The sequence below is a fragment of the Myotis lucifugus genome, unplaced genomic scaffold (genome assembly GCF_000147115.1).
Source record: "Myotis lucifugus unplaced genomic scaffold, Myoluc2.0 scaffold_48, whole genome shotgun sequence".
NCBI classification, from domain to species: domain Eukaryota; kingdom Metazoa; phylum Chordata; class Mammalia; order Chiroptera; family Vespertilionidae; genus Myotis; species Myotis lucifugus.
Window position 1 is genome coordinate 6,648,298 of NW_005871096.1, and position 17,025 is coordinate 6,665,322.

Consider the following 17,025-nt stretch of genomic DNA (forward strand, 5'->3'; position numbering starts at 1 on the left):
GTCCCCTCAACGGGGAGGTCGTCTGGGAGTTTGACCAGCAGTGGCCAACTGGGGGAAGGAAGGGAGAACCCAGCTGGCAGCAGCTGCAGGCAGCCAGGGGCAGGGAGGGAGGCCCTGGCCAGCAGCAATGATGGCAGCGGCAGCAGGCAGCTGGGGGAAGGGAAGGAGAACCCAGCAGCTGCTAGGTACCCTCCCAGTGCACGAATTTCGTGCATTGGGTCTCTAGTGTTTAAATAATTAGAAATGCTGAAATACTTAAATTGCTCTGAACTACTTAGTTCATATCTGCACAAGGGCTGGGAAGATGGTTTTGAAACTTACAGCAAAGCAAGAAAAGGGTCAGGAGCAAAGGTAATCCCCACAACTTGGTCTGCACATCCTCTAGCACAGGGGTGGGCAAACTTTTTGACTCGAGGGCCACAATGGGTTCTTAAACTGGACCGGAGGGCCTGAACAAAAGCATGGATGGAGTGTTTGTGTGAACTAATATAAATTCAAAGTAAACATCATTACATAAAAGGGTACGGTCTTTTTTTTTTTAGTTTTATTCATTTCAAACGGGCCGGATCCAGCCCGCGGGCTGTAGTTTGCCCACCGCTGCTCTAGCATCTCAGATGCTAAGAAAGGCAGAGAAAGAGCGAGCAGAAGAGAAGGGCCTCCTGGTCCTCCTGGGGCTGTGATGCACAGCTGAGAATACAGACGGAGCCGTGAGACAGAGAAGTCTACAAAACTGTCCCATGTCTGTACATACTGCCAAGCTGGGAGAACACCTGTTTTGACCTCCACTCCCAGCACTGGATACGCATTTGCCCATGACAGACATTTACAAAATCGATCTGTCCCCGATTCTTTTCTTCTTGAAAGTGAAAACTGGTAAGGGAAGTGTTCATAGAATTGTAATGGTCCACACTGATTTTGCAATCCACCTCGCCCCTTATGCACTCTTGGTTTCACTCTCCTCCCATACTGCCGGGTAGAAAAGAATGAGAAACGCCGAAACCAGTTTGGCTCAGTGGATAGAGCGTCGGCCTGCGGACTGAAAGGTCCCAGGTTCGATTCCGGTCGAGGGCATGTACCTGGGTTGCGGGCACATCCCCATTAGGAGGTGTGCAGGAGGCAGCTGATAGATGTTTCTCTCTCATCGATGTTTCTAACTCTCTATCTCTCTCCCTTCCTCTCTGTAAAAAATCAATAAAATATATTTTAAAAAAAAAGAATGAGAAAGAAAACGCAGAGATTGCAAGGAGTGAAGAATAGTACACATGCTTGTGGGTTAATACAGATTTTATTTTGAGCAAATAATTATGGTTTGTAAACCTGGATTATGGGTTACTCTATAACAAGTGTTTTTGTGTGTATATGGGATGGGTGGAAGAGCTCATATTCTGGTTTTAACATAATCACCTTTGACTCATCCTATTCCTTACCCCCCACTTTTTAAAAATATATATATTTTATTGATTTTTTACAGAGAGGAAGGGAGAGAGATAGAGAGAGTTAGAAACATCGATGAGAGAGAAACATCAATCAGCTGCCTCCTGCACATCTCCTACTGGGGATGTGCCCGCAACCCAGGTACATGCCCTCGACCGGAATCGAACCTGGGACCTTTCAGTCCGCAGGCCGACGCTCTATCCACTGAGCCAAACCGGTTTCGGCATACCCCCACTTTTTAAATTTTTAATTTAATTTAAACAACAGAAATTTATTTCTCACAGCTCTGAAGGCCGGAAGTCTGAGATCAGGGTGCCAGCATGGAGGTTCTGGTTGCAGACTGCCAACTTCTCACTGTGTCTTCACAAGACAGAGAGCCACCCTCACTTTTTTTTAATCCTCACCCGAGAATATGTTTTTATTGATTTTTAAGAAGAGAGGAAGGGAGAGAGGGAGAAGGACAGAAACATCGATGTGAGAGAAACATAGATCATTTGCCTCTCGTACATGCCCCTACTGGTTGATCAAACCCATAACCCAGGTATGTGCCCTGGCCGGCAATAAAACCACAGCCTTTTGGTGTATGGGACAAAGCTCCAACCAACTGACCCGCCCGGCCAGAGCCTTACCCCCACATTTTAATAGTCAACATCAATTCTATTTCTTTTAAAAAAAATATTTTTATTGATTTCAGAGAGGAAGGGAGAGTGAGAGAGAGAAACATCAGTGATGAGAGAGAATCATTGATCAGCTGCCTCCTGCATGGTCCCCTCCTGGGGACCAAGCCCAAAACCCAGGCATGTGCCCTGACCAGGAATTGAACTGTGACCTCCAGGTTCATGACTCAATCACTGAGCCATGCCAGCTGGGCAATTCTATTTCTCAACTGTCTCTAATCCATGCCCACCTCTGAATTTCACCTATCACCACTCTGGATTATCTTCTGCCTGGATCATGACATTAGCTGGGCTCCTAGTTAGGTGTCTCACCTCTGGCTTCTTCACAATGCTATGTCCAGAGTTACAAATCTCAACAGTGTTCTCCTCACTGCTAACAAGTGTCTGCTGAAATGGGCCTCAAACGACATTTCTGGCCTCTTGTTCCCCAATGCCCTGTTTTCTAACTAATTCAGGAACTGCTGGTCTTGGGACAATCATGGCACCATCCCACCCTCTGCCCTAGATCTACAGATGGAAAGTGCTCAGTTCTAATTTCAGTGCCAACACCACATCCTCTGGAGGTCTTTTCAGAATGGTGGAGGAAGTCAGAATAAAACGGAGAGTCACTGTCTCCATTTGGCTCCCACAGCACTTGCATAACACCATCTTATTGCATTGGTCAAACTGTATCCTATTTAACTGCATACACACCTCTCGCTCTGTGTTTAGGTAGGTGCTTAAGAGGGCAGAGATAGAAGTTACTTACTTTTGTACCCACAAGCACAAAGAACTTGGGTATTACTCAGAGAACTTAGCATAGTCTGACACACGGTAGGCACGACATTGATTTGCTGGTTATTCTATTGAACAACACTGTAAAATGTGCATTTCTGGACCCGCATGGAAACAGTACAAGGTCCAGACCTACTATATCAAAACATAGTAGACCTGGACCTCGTACTGTGAGTAGATACAGGGTAGACATGAGGGGGGAAATATCTATGAAACCTTTACGTTGTTTTCACAGTTTGCATGTGTGGTATTTCCAAGCACAGATTTTGGCAGCTTCAAGTTTCTCTGTCTAGGGAAATTAAGAAGTTGAAACTTATCATATAATTTAATGGCTGGCCTAAGCTATTTTAATAAAGCCGAGGGCAACACGGCTTCATTCCCCATTGGAGAAAAGTACACTGCATGCTAGACCAATGGTTACAGAATTCCACACAACATGAAACAGAACATGATGGTACACTGCTGTGCTTTAGTAGAGGAAGAACAGACAGGAAGAAACGGACTTGGGTTCCAAACCTCACAATGGTCCCTAGTTCAACCACTTGGGTCTTGTGGTAGAAAAATTAGGGGCTTTGGAATGAAAGAGACCACGTTGGAATCCTGACTCCAATTCTTATAATTTTAAGACTTTAGGAAAATTACAGAAACTGTGTAAGTCTCAGCATCCTTATTGATAGAGATGAAAAAAATATTAGCCTCAGTGGGTTGGTATAAGAAATACTACGTAGAAAGTTTTCAGCCCAGCACTGGCCATATCTAAGAGTTCAGAAAATACTGGATTCCTTCAATTCTTTGGATCTCAAATTTTACCTCGTTAAATGTAGGATTTTTAACTACTTCATTACTTGATGATCTCAAGGCTCTTTCCAGCTCTAAAGCCCTATCATCCTTTAGTCTTAGAGTACAAACAGTACTCAGAATCTTTGAAAGTGTTTTAGAAGCCGTTGCTTCTGATGAATGTGCCTTTTCCTCCTAATCTCTTTAGGTTTAATTTCCTCTTCTTTTTTTAGCCTCTTGAGATGGACAATAACATCATTAATTTTCAAACGCTCTTCTTTTCTTACACATATTTAAAACTATGCATTTTCTTCTGTTTTTTTTTTCTAAGTAAGACTTTAGTTGAATCCCACACATTTTCATACATTGTATTTTTATTTTAGTTCAGTTCTAACATTTTAAAAATTTACCTTGTGATAGTTCTTAGACACATAGTTCATTTATAACTATGTTGCTTAACATCCACATATTTGGAGATTATGTTATCTTTCCATTGTTTTTTAGTTTTTAATCCCACTGAGGTCAGAGCAAAAATTTAATATGATTTCTTGTTTTTTAATTAAAAAATATTTTTATTGATTTCAGAGAGGAAGGGAGTGGGAGAGAGGACCACCTGTGACTACAGTGGGAGAGCTGCTATGCAGGAGACGCCCCTATGGGGCAGGACTTGCTTCAGTGGGGCTTTGGTGCTCACTGAGTCTGCCCCTTGAGTGTGTGCTTATGGATGTGTAGAGTTGTAATCTGGTATGGTCTGGCACTGACCAATGGGTGCACTGGATCTTGGGTCTCCAGGGAGGTGCAAAGTCAACCACTCTCTGGGGCCACCCAGCAGGAGCTACGGAGAGATCTGCAGATTCTTCCTCTTTGTGCCCAGATAAGGCCCAGCTATGAATCTAGGCAGGCTGGTGCTGGTGCTGGGTCTTGGGCCTTTTATTGATAGGTTTGGGGCTCCCTGACCCAGCTGCAGTTTGTTTGATTTTAGCCTGAGCAAGGACAGGCCACTCATATGCAAAAGCCACTGCACCCAGCTTGGGTGGGGTTGTAAATTGGATGAGGTGGGGTCTTAGGGAATCACCAGGGTGGAGCAAACAGAAATGGCTGCCAGTTAACCCTGCGACCTAGGAGGTCCTGCCATAGGAACAATGATCTCCGAGAGCACCTCCGTCTGGGAGAAAGCCATCCCCGAGTTCCTGCCCCAATGCCAGACAACCCAGTTCCTCACAGTATGTGTCTGCGTCCCCCAGAGCCTTGCTCTGGTGCTGGAGCTGAGAGGGAGCGAGGAAGTAGGACCTTGTAAGTTCAGTTCATGCACTGGCCTTTTAAGAGGAACAGCTGGGTCTCCAGCAGCCTGTGTGTCACTGAGCTCCAATCTGCACTGGGTTTTACGGCTTGTAGTTATGGGGACTTCTCTTCCTAGCTCTGGGACCCTGGGCTGGGCTTCTGGTGTGGGGCTGGGACCCTTGCTCCTCACAGGTGGCCTCCGCAGAGATGATCTCCCTCCTGATTAAAAAAGCAGCACCGGTGGGTGCCGGACCAGCCTCCACACCTCCTACCAGTCTCAGTGTGCTTTCTTCTTAACTTCTCTAGTTATAGGACTTACTTCCATTCAGCCAGCTTTCCAGGGATTCTGGATGATGGTTGTTCTGTATTTTAGTTGTGATTTTGATGTAGTTGTGGGAGGTGGCGAGTACAGGCGTTTACCTATGCCACCATCTTGGTTCCTCTAATCATATTTTCTTGTTTCTTTGCATGTCTTATGATTTCCATTGTATTCTGGGCATTGTATTTCAAGGAGATGTTTTTTAAGAGTTCCTTTTCCCATGCTGACTGACAGGGCAAGGGGCTAGTTCCTTCAGTATCTGAAATGCATACAACTGGTTGTAGTTTTAGTTGGATTTAGTTTACTTTGAATAAAAATGTTCCAATGGTAATACTTGTTGAATACTCATGTTAGGTTCCAGTGAACTTTGTCCTCTACTAAATATCAAGATTGTTGAAGACTTATTCAGGTTTTCTACCTCAGATTTCTACCATCCTATGTTGCCCAATGCTCAGCAAATATCTAACGGAGAAAACTGTTGATGTTTTCGGGACTCCTCTACCTGTAAAGCCAGCTCACCAAGAAAGAACTCTTGTTTCTGGAAATTAAATTTGTCTAATCATTTTTGTCTCTACAGCTCTATTATCGCTTTAAAAATAGGATAGTTATAATTTATTTTTTTAAAGTTGTTGCAGTTTTACTCAGAAGCAGATGTTCTTAGGACTATAGTCTTAAGTGAACATTTAATTTTAAAGTTTAATTGTTCTCCAGTTCAATTTTTCTCCATAATTCCTTTTATCACACAAAAATATGCTGTATTATGTGAACTGTGAAACAATGACTTATGTATTAGTAAAAACTTATTGTGGAAATACTTTAAATATTAGCCACCATTAAACTAAATGGCTCTCTCTTGGCTTTTTCCAGTGATAAATAGCTTTCTTTTCAACAATAGTTTTCCATGTTTGCCCATTCTAACTTCTTCTGGTGATAAGTTATTTATTTTTGGAACCAATTTATTATGGGAACCTAATTGGAACCTATTTTAGAACTTTGATGATTGTTGATTTCAACTAGAAGAGGCTTAATTTTATATGTAAAAAATATCTGTTTCAGCTCTTTGAAGTACATATGGAAAATATGAGGCTTTAGATTAATTTTTATTTACATTTCTGAATAAAGACTTAAAGTGTACATTATTTAATTTAGGTGATTTTCAGTTTAAATCAATTATGATTTTCCCATTTTAGTACATTTTGCTTAGTAAACCTGTACTTAGGAATGTGAGAACTAAATCATACAAAAATATCTGGACATTTTGTTAGTCAAACCAAGATTAAACACTTGTATTAATTTTTTTGTGTGTATTTACTTAGTATACCTAAAATGGTAAATCAATTATATATTGAATTGTGAATAAAATGAAATATTTTCCAAAGCTCAACTGTTACAAAAATACGGTAATTCTTTCTTTAAATTAAGTGATTTAAGAACTCTCACTGTACAATTTTCTCGAACTGAAAATTATTTAAAGAAAGAATCTAAATGAAATCTGAACTTTCAAGTAGGCATAATTTAACGCTGAAGGAGAGTGGTGACACAGTTGGGTGATAAAAACTAATTATAGGCTATAGGTTTAATTCAGTATCTCATACAGTGATGTACAAATATGGAGTGGTTTAGTTTTTACCAGGAACTTCTAAGGACTTTATACTTTGTCTTATCTTTACTCTTGTGCCTAGGGGAAAACTTAAACTTGCTGAATAATGATAGATTTCTCAGTCCAGTCCCTTCAAAGTTTTCATATTTATGGTTTAAAATCTAGCTCAGTCCAAAAATATGGTTATCTTAGCTTCCTTCTTCCCACTTTGCATACTGGTCTTAAGTGTAGCTACCAGGAGCTGTCCGTGGTCGGCAAAAGCATGGTCTGCTTTTTGTCCCATGCCACCTGTGCCACTGATGGCTGTGTGTGTGTGTGTGTGTGTGTGTGTGTGTGTATGTATGTATTGGGGGGTAGGGACATAAGTCTGCTTTGGTGTCTGCTGACACTCAGGTAAGAGTGGCAGTAGTCCCACTCTTGGTCTTGGCTACTTCTCTCTTCAAGGCTGACAAATTAAGTCTGTTTACATGTGTGATCTGGTAGCCCCAATGAGGATGCTATACAGGTTTTGGTTCCCTGTGACTTCTGAGAATTGTCAAACATGGCAGGCAGCATTTCCTCTGTCCTGACTCTAAGACTTGGTGAATGCCCCTCTGAGTGTGAAGTCACTGAATCTCTTACCTGTCTTGGGCAGTGGTAACTAGTGCCCCTGTTATTGGGTACAAGGGCCTGGCTTCGCTCTCCTAGGGTAGCCTGCCAGAGCCTTGCCCTCAGTAAACCCCCGCATCATCTACACTGTGGACTGAAGGAACGTAGTGAGACACTGTCTGGACCCCCTGGAGCTCATACACACTAGGGCAGCTCTCTCAATGCTATAACTAAGCTTTCAAACTCCAATTCTTCAAGCCAGCTGAGCACTTGCTGTTATCAACTTCTGCTAAGAGGCAGAACTTTGCTCAAGGTCCAGGGCCAATGCTCACCCTCCACAAGCAAGTCATTTGGGGGACTCCAAATGTGAAGGGATGCGAAGAAGAAAAGCCCCTCTCCCCGTAAACACACCTCAAAAAGATGGACGGGGATGTGGTAGGGAGCATTTACATGGACTCTGCTATCTCCAAAAGGCAATAGTCCCTGCCCCCTCACAAGGATTTTTTTTTATGGACTAAGTGGGTGGGACTGGTTGGTGGAGAAGATTCTACTGAACTTCCCACACTGTGAAATGGAGGCAATTCTCTGCACCTAAGAGGAGAAGTGGAGTGTGACTTTGGACTCGGGTGTGAGTCCAAATCCTGGTCAAAAATCCCTCCTTGGGAAGAGGTAAAGGTCTTACTAAGTGAATTCCAGCAAATTCATATCTAGCCAATTCATACTCTACATTTTATAATGTTTGTTAAGAATTAACTCAGAAACCCTTTATTTGACTTTAGTTTTTAACTTTAAAAAGCATTTTACAAAACTGTATAGTACAATTTTTTTCAATTAAATCTTTATTGTTGAAAGGGGTCAATGGGAATAAAAGGGGATGTATGACTTTAATTTTTGACTGTCTGAATCATCTCTTAATACTTTCTACATTTAGCCTATCAACTTTTCCAAAGGAAAAAAATTTCCAGTATCACATAAATGTCCAGTATGAATAATATTTTATTCTCATTTGAAATAACTTAAATCATCCTATATAATAAAAGCCTAATATGCAAATCGACCAAATAGCAGTTGCTATGATGTGCACTGACCACCAGGGGGCAGACACTCAATGCAGGAGCTGCCCCCAGCCTGCAGGCCCCAGGCCAGCCAAGGTGGGTGCCAGCAGGAGCCCCCCAATTGCCCTGCTAGTTGCCCTGCAGATGGGCCCTGATTGTTGGCCAGGCCTAGGGACCTTACCCATGCATGAATTTTGTGCACAGGGCCTCTAGTAATTTAATAACAACTAATGATTGTGTAGCCCTTTATAGTTTACAAAGAACTCTCACATAGATCCCACAACAAACCCTTGATATTTGCTCAACATTTACTTTTACTTTTAGTTTAACTGCTATTATTTCCCCATTTTGTGGATGTGGTCAGTAATGCATGCTGAGGTCAGTGACCTGCCCTATCAGGACCAGGGCTTTAACTCAGGTTGTGAAATAAAATTTCTGGGTCTTTTCCACTATGTTTGTTCTACACACGTCTACAAGTTCTGTTCTTCCCTAGTAGAGATGATGTGTTCTCAGTATGAAATGTCTCTTGAGTTAATTCTCTGAGAGTGAAACCTGGACACATGTCTGGGTACCTTACTCCATCACCCTCTCCTCCTTGTGACCAAAAAGCATGTGTTCAAACCACTGGCCAGGATCAGCAGGCACAGCTGGCACATCTTTAGGACCTTGGGCCACAGCCCAAACCACAACTTGTAGGAAGGGAAGTTTAAAAAGAGCCAAGCACATGAAAGATTTAAGTCCAAGTTCCCTTTGGATCCCAATTCCCTGGGCACTTTAAAATGAAAGCTTTGTTTGGTCCTGAATGTATTTGTATCTAACATAAGAGCTAATATCTGTGAAGCCTCTGAAGATATAAAAACATTTATTCATCCAGCAAGGGTGAGTTTTCTCGCCAATAACTTTACCATCAAGTGAAGTAATATGCCACGTTCGGCCGCCCGCAGGGGTCATTATGACTTCCAGAACTATCGCAAGGGAGCACTGGGCAAGGAGGCTGGAGCTTAAAAGCGACACATGTATGCCCACTGTTACCATAGTTACAACGAGAAAGGCCATCAGAGCAGTACTTTCCCCCATGAGCAGTGAGATTAGCCTTGGGTGATTTAGAATCACTGGGGTGAACAATCCTAGTTCTAGCCACAGGGAGTCTTCATGGTTGCCACGAGTTTCATCATGTAACGGGGAGCAGAAGGAGGGATAAATGATTTCTTTATGCTCAATAAAGTTGTTACTGATGTTCTATCAGTTAACCTTTACTCTCAGAAGCTGCAGAAGCTTGCAAAGTCTTCAAATTATTCACCCCCCCGCCAACAGATTGTTGGAATTAATGGCCATGGTTAGTTTGGGTAGAACACACTAGAGGGTGATCAAAGGGGGAGAATGTTTCTCTCGTTCCTGAATTTCTAAGGCAGGATCAGGGTAGCGCTATGGAGATCATAGCAAATGAGATCCCCCAGGGCATCCCCACAGCGCTTGTTACCTCCCAAACCAGGCTTTCTAAGCATGAAATCCGTTCCAACTTGCCTTCCAATGTCTGCATCTCCCCTATAGCACCACTCCCTGCCAGGGTGGTTTGCAGTCTCTACTTTACTGACAACTTTGTTGGCGACACAGTCATTACAATCTGAGGCAGGTGATTCCATCAGCAAAAAACAACCAACACTTATTGTGGGTTACTCTATGTGAGACACCGTAAGTGCCCTGTAATTTCATTTCGTCCTCAGAATGACCCCGGAAGGTACATAACTATTATCACCATCTCTGTTTTACAGATAAGGAAACTAAGGCTTAGGGTAGTAAGGAAACTCGTTTAAGTCACACAGCTATGACTTGTTCGTCAGGACTCAGGGATACATGACCCTAAAACCTGAGAGAGTGTGACACCCTCTGATTTCTTCACCTGGAGCTGACATCTGTCTCCTTGTATATATTTCCATCCACTGGCCCTAGTTCTATCTTCTCAAGACTTGTCCATGGAAAAGTCTTCATTCCTTTGCCACTCCTAGCTCTTTAGATTGCTAACATGGCTTTCAGGACCTTTTGTGTTCTGTTCAGACCACAGGATGCTGTTTTCAGATGTCCATTTTTCAGCCTGTCCTAAACCAAGTGTGTGTACTGCTTGGCTTATTACATCAGCTTTCTAATGGGGCTCTCTGCTCTGCCTTCTGCCATACACCCAGGAGCCATGGGAGGCCTGAAACATGTCAGATCACTTTAGTAGTCTGCTCAAAACACTCGGGCTTCTCATGTCGTTCAAAGTAAAAGTATTATCTTTACAGCCAACTTTGAGATGATAAAGCCCATGATATGGTCTGCATCCCCATGCTCTCCTTTTTTGCTCTTACAGCTCCAGGCACACTTACTTTCTTGCTTACTGGTTCCTGAACATGCCAATCATATTCCCAACTCCTCTCCCTAGAAGGCTCTGTCTGAATATCCACTGGCTTCTTTCCCAACTCTCTTCCTACCTCCCTTCCAACATCACCTTCTGAGGGAGGCCGTCCCCAACTCCTCTACTGAAAACCTCTCGCCTCCCTGCTGTTCCGTCTCTTCCCTCCTTTCTGTATTTCTCTCCATAGCACTTCTCACCACCTGACTTGTTTTTTTATTTATTTTAAAAATATATATTTTATTGAATTTTTACAGAGAGGAAGGGAGAGGGATAGAGAGTTAGAAACATCGATTAGCTGCCTCCTGCACACCCCCTACTGGGGATATGCCTGCAACCAAGGTACATGCCCTTGACCAGAGTCGAACCTGGGACCCTTCAGTCCTCAGGCTGATGCTCTATCCACTGAGCCAAACCGTAGGGCTGACTTGTTTCTTTTACTTACTCCTTTGATATTTGCTTGCACTCTCCCCTCACCCCCATATGAGAATGCAAGCTCTGTGAGGGCAGAACGTTTTACTTTCTAAGTTCGGTTCTAAGGTTAAATCATATGAAACTGGCCCACAAAATGACTACAGCATTTAGGTCAACCTACCATGCCCCTAGCACTGAGAGCAGCCCCTGGTGCAGAGTAACTTTTAGTAAGTAGTGGTGAAAAATGAATAATTTATTCATTTACTGATACTGAAAATATTGTAAGAGCTTTCATGTACTTTATTATTTCTGGTAAGGACTTAATCAACTGGTCAGGTTTCTGGTATTTCTGTCATCTTGATCCTCTGTGGAGCTGAATACAGATGGATATGCAAATAAATATTAAAAGCACTTGTGTTGATACATTGAACCAGGCTTTTAATTGCATGACTTGGTATTTCCTTCATAGAAGTCAATAGTAATTTTGCCCCTCAACTGTCAGAATCAAAACTTCCTGTGGTTGCAAGGGGCAACTTCCCTGTCAACTGGTAGGATTTGTTTGGATTCAAGATAAGGTGCTTTAGACAGTTTCTGCACTGTCACCTGCCACAGACTGACCTTCTGATCTTACTACCCTGTGTTTATACAGAGGAGTAGGTATTGTTCAGAAAATGATGATGAATTAATAATAATGTCCCACTTGAATCTGTAGCTTATAATGAACGTCTAGCTGGAAATCTCTGCATAATCAACATTTTTTACAGGACATCATCTCCTGTTGGCAGATGTGACATGGCCTATTTGGTTTACTTTTACAACATTTCAGCCACTGTGCTTATAAAATGCCAGAAATTCTAATGCTGAGAAATAGAGATGCTATGATTAAATACATTATACAATATAAGAATATCTGGGATGATTATTGCAGGACTGATATAGTAATCCCTATTGCTGATCACTGGCACTGTGGAAACTTTTGTCAAGCCCAAGTCATCCTCCCATTCCCAGTTCAAATTATTCACCGTTAATTTGCAGTACCTCTTACGGAAAGCTGAGGGTTTCATTCTCACATGCTGAGGGCAAGGAGACAGCTTGAACATTTTAAATAGAAACAGAAAAGCAAGTATTTTCCCCCCATTTTAAAAGCCCCTTAAGAATCACCAATCAGCAAGAATTCTCACATTCATCCACAGTTTCATATAAAGCATTAGTTTTTTTATACCCACAACAAAACATGGACCTGCAGAAGTTTTCAAACAATCCTCCAGCAGCTTCATGCGGGCCTTCTGGAGCTCGGGGCTGTCCCACTCGTCTTCTTCCACTCCCCAGTACAGATCTATGACCTGGGGACCAATAGAGGAGGCAGCATTAATTCACCGGGGGAAACTTTGTTTACCTACGGGCTTTATTCTCATGCGCAATGTTAAGCTAACATGACTTTTAACTTTTCTCCTTGCAGCATTTTTCCCTGAGAGAGGGAAAATGATTTTTAAGATCCATTTTTTTTATCCCATGATGGGTTGGGGATGAACAGGATCATTTCTTATGTTCCTGATTACACTGTTGACGTGGGCCCAGAGAAAATGAAATGTTAAATGTCAGAGGCTTTGCAGTGCAGGCTTTCATTATACTGAAATGGGAATAGGTCTTCAAAAAATGTTTGAAAGCAGCTGGGATATGGTTATACATTATGTGAGACAATTAAATAACAAAGTATGTTACTGAATGTCTTTTAATATGAGAAGGGAAAACCACGATGGGCATCACTATATACTGACCTGAAGTTAAACATCTACATTTCTTTCTTTTCTTTTCTTTCTTTCTTTTTAAAGAAAAGAACCTATTATTATTATGGTTTATCGCACGGGGATAGACATGTTGTTTATGTCTGTGTTATCTACAAGCAACCTTGCTTTCATCAATATATACCTGAAAACCATGTATTGGGAAGCAATGAAAGGTATGCCTTCCTAAGAAGTGAGGATAATAGGAGCTTCTATCTCCTTACTTCAAAGACTACAGGGAAGATTCTGAGAGTCTGTAAAAACTTTTGCAAGTACACGCTTTGAAAAATTTGCTATTGAGAGCAGTATGGGTTTCACTCCCTTTACTCAACTGCTATCGGCATAAGGTAAATGTTTCCAATCGTAGCTTTGAAGATTTCTTCTTTTCCTTTCCTGATTTCACACAGCAGAAAAAACCCTCCCCTCCTTACTGGCTGTTTGTGTGGCATTCAATGAGCTGGAAGCACAGAGCAGGGGTCCTCCACGGTACCCCAAGGAGAGGCCAGGGATTTTGTGTGCTTCCCAGGCCATGGCCCCACACAGGTGTTTTCTTTTTTTTTTTTTTTTTTTATCTATCTGCATTTAAGGTTTAGACATATAACAGCTTCTTTAAAAAATATTCCCCCAGCCCAGTCCATGAATTTTATAATATATGAAACTATCAGCACCGATTTTGGGTTCTTCCCTCTAATCTACCTTAGAAGGTTTAATCACAATATTAAGGAAGGGTACATTTGAAATTATACCATCACTGTCCAATAGCTGTGGCTATTTAAAATTCAATACAAATGAATTAAAAATTCAGCTCTTCAAATGCTCAATAGTAACATGTGGCTACTGACTACCATGCTGGAAGGCAGAGATATGAAATACTTTACCATCATATAAAGTTTAATTGGACTGAACTGTAAATTACTGAGATTCATATACTGAAATAATTAGAATAAGATATTTTGGCCATCTGCCAATAAACTATCAAAATAAACACACACACTGACTGCAATGCTAACGGTAACTCTTAGTTGTGCCATGCATGAACTAACAACTACACGTAGAGCCTGGTCTCCAGCCTTTTGGCTGACGTTGTTTGGCTATATCTGAGGAAAGGTCTGATTTAGAACAAATTGAAGAGAAACAGAAATGTATTTATGAATTTGTAAATATGTAAATATGAAGATTAATATAATGATATATATATATATATATATATCTGTTCTTCTCTTACCTACCTTCTTTTAATGACAAAATTATATAAAGTAATAATTATAACAGTATGTCAGTGGGTTTGTAACATATATATAGACATCACATATGTAACAATAGCACAAAAGGGAATGGGGTTACATAGGAGTAATCTTTCTATAGCTCACTGGAATTAACTTAGCATAAATTATAAGCAGATTCTGATAAGATGTATATGCCATAAAATAACTACAAAGAAAAAATTCAAAAGAAGTGAAAAAATCATTAAAGGAATTAAAATGTTACACCAGAAAATATTCACTTAATACAAAGCAAAGAAGTAAAGGAGGAACAGAGGAACACAAAAGACATGAATCACAGAAAAAAAAGTAAAATGGCAAATGTAAATCCAACTACACCAATAATACAATTAAGTGTGATTGCATTAAACAATCATGTCAAAGGCAGATCAGGTAAAAACAACACCTACCTATATGTAATCTAAAGGAGAAACACTTAGCTTCAAATAGGTTGAAAGTAAAAAGGTAGAAAAGGATACACCACACAAACAGCAACCATAAGAAACCTCATGTCTATACTAATATCAAACAAAAGAGATAGGAATGAGGAGGGCCATTTTATGATAAAAGGGTCAATCCATCAGAAGATATAACAATTATAAATGTATTTACTACTAACAATAAAGCATTAATATACATGAAGCACAAACTGACATAAATGATGGGAGAAACAGACATTTCAACTATCATGGTTGGAGACCTGAATATCTGACATTCGATAATGGGAATAACAACTAGAAAGAAGATCAACAAAATAAGAAGAGTGGAATAATACTATAATCTAACATTTCTATAGAACAATGTACCCAACAACAACAGCATACACGCTGTTCTCAAATACACATAAGACATTCCCCAGGATAGAACAAAAAATAGATCATAAAACAAGGCCCTATAAACTTAAACAGATTTAAATTATATAAAGAATGTTCACTCAATATAATGCAATGATGTTAGAAGTCAATAACAGAAAGAAATTTGGGAAATTCACAAGTATATGGAAATTAACACAATCTTAACCTATGAATCAAAGAATAAATCACATGGGATTCAGTTAAAGCAGCAGTTAAAGGGAAATTTATAGCTGTAAACATCTATATTACAAAAGATTTCAAATCAATAATCTAACTTTCTACCTTAAGACAGCAGAAAAAGAACAAGGTAAAGCAAGCAGAAGTAAAGAAATCATAGAGTACAATGGAAATTAATAAAACAATAGAGAAAATCAATGAAACCAAAAGTTGGTTCTTTGAGATCAACAAAATAGACAAAACTTTAGCTGGGTTGACCAAAACAGCCCCCCCCCCCCCCAAACAAACAAACAAAAGAGCGAGGAGACTCTCAAAAATTACTAAAATCAGCAGTGAAAGAGAGGCTATTACTATTGACTTTACAGAAAAAAAAATTAAATAGTACTATGAACAATTGTATGCCAATGAATGAAGTTACTGAATGAAATCAACAAATTTCTAGAGAGACACAAGTTACATAAATTGACTCAAGACAAAATAGAAAATGTGAAGACATTTTTAACAAGAGATTAAATAGTAATTTTTAAAAACTGTACAAGAAATAAAGCCTAGTTTCATATAGATGTGCTGGTAAAATTTACCAAACATATAAAGAAGAATTCATAGCAATTCTTCACAGCCTCCCAAAAATTAGAAGAGAACACTTTCCAATGTATTCTATGATACCAAAGTCAGACAAGTAAACCAGGAAACTATAGAGCAATATCTCTTATGAATATAAAACAAATATCTTCAACAAAAATACCAGAAACCTATTCAGCAACATATATAAAGGACTATACAACACAGCTAGGTGGAATTGATCCCAGGAATGCAAGGTTGATTTACCATCAGAAAATCAAACTAATATAATATACTACATATTAATAGAATAATGGACAAAAACCATATGAGCAATCTCAACAGACAGAAAGGAGCATCTGATAAAATCCAACACCCCTTGATGATAAAAACATTTAACAAACTGGGAATAGAAATTAACTTCATAAACCTAAATAAAAGGCATGCATGAAAAAACTACACCTAATATAATGCTTTAATTAAGAAAGACAAAGCTTTCTCCCTAAGATTAGGAACACGAGAAGGATGTCTACTCTCAGTGCTTTTTATTTAACACTGTACTGAAGGTTCCAGCTAGGGCTTAGGCAGGAAAAAGAAATAAAATACATTGAGATAGGAAAGGAAGAAGTAGGTTTATCTTTATTCAAAGATGACATGATCTTGTACAGTTAACCCTTGAACAACATGGAAGTTAGAGGTGCTGACCCCTTATGCAGTAAAAAATCTGAATATAACTTTTGAGTCCCCCCAAAATTAACTACTAATAGCCTACTGTTGACCAGAAGTCTTACTGATAACAAACAACTGATTAATACATTTTGTATGTATGTGTTTTATAAACTAGTACTGTACCCTTACAATGAAGAAAGGTATAGAAAAGAAAATGTTAAGAAAATCATAAGGAAGAAAAAATACATTTACAGTATTTATTGAAAAAAAATCCACGTATAAGAGTACCCACGTAGTTCAAACACGGGTAGTTCAAAGGTCAACTGTATATTGAAAATCCTAAGGAAACCACTAAAAATCTGTTGAAACTAGTGAGTTGAACAAGGTTATAGGATATAAGATCAATATAC

The 17,025-nt window shown here is 40.0% G+C and overlaps 1 protein-coding gene across 1 annotated transcript in view; it reads right to left on the reverse strand.

Annotated features, from left to right (window-relative positions):
* NWD2 (NACHT and WD repeat domain containing 2) overlaps positions 1 to 17,025 on the reverse strand; it is a 135,470-nt gene that overhangs the window by 56,565 nt on the left and 61,880 nt on the right. The window contains exon 3 of the mRNA XM_006088522.3: positions 12,535 to 12,651. Within this exon, the coding sequence (XP_006088584.1) occupies positions 12,535 to 12,651 (117 nt within the window). The remainder of the gene's footprint in view (positions 1 to 12,534; positions 12,652 to 17,025) is intronic.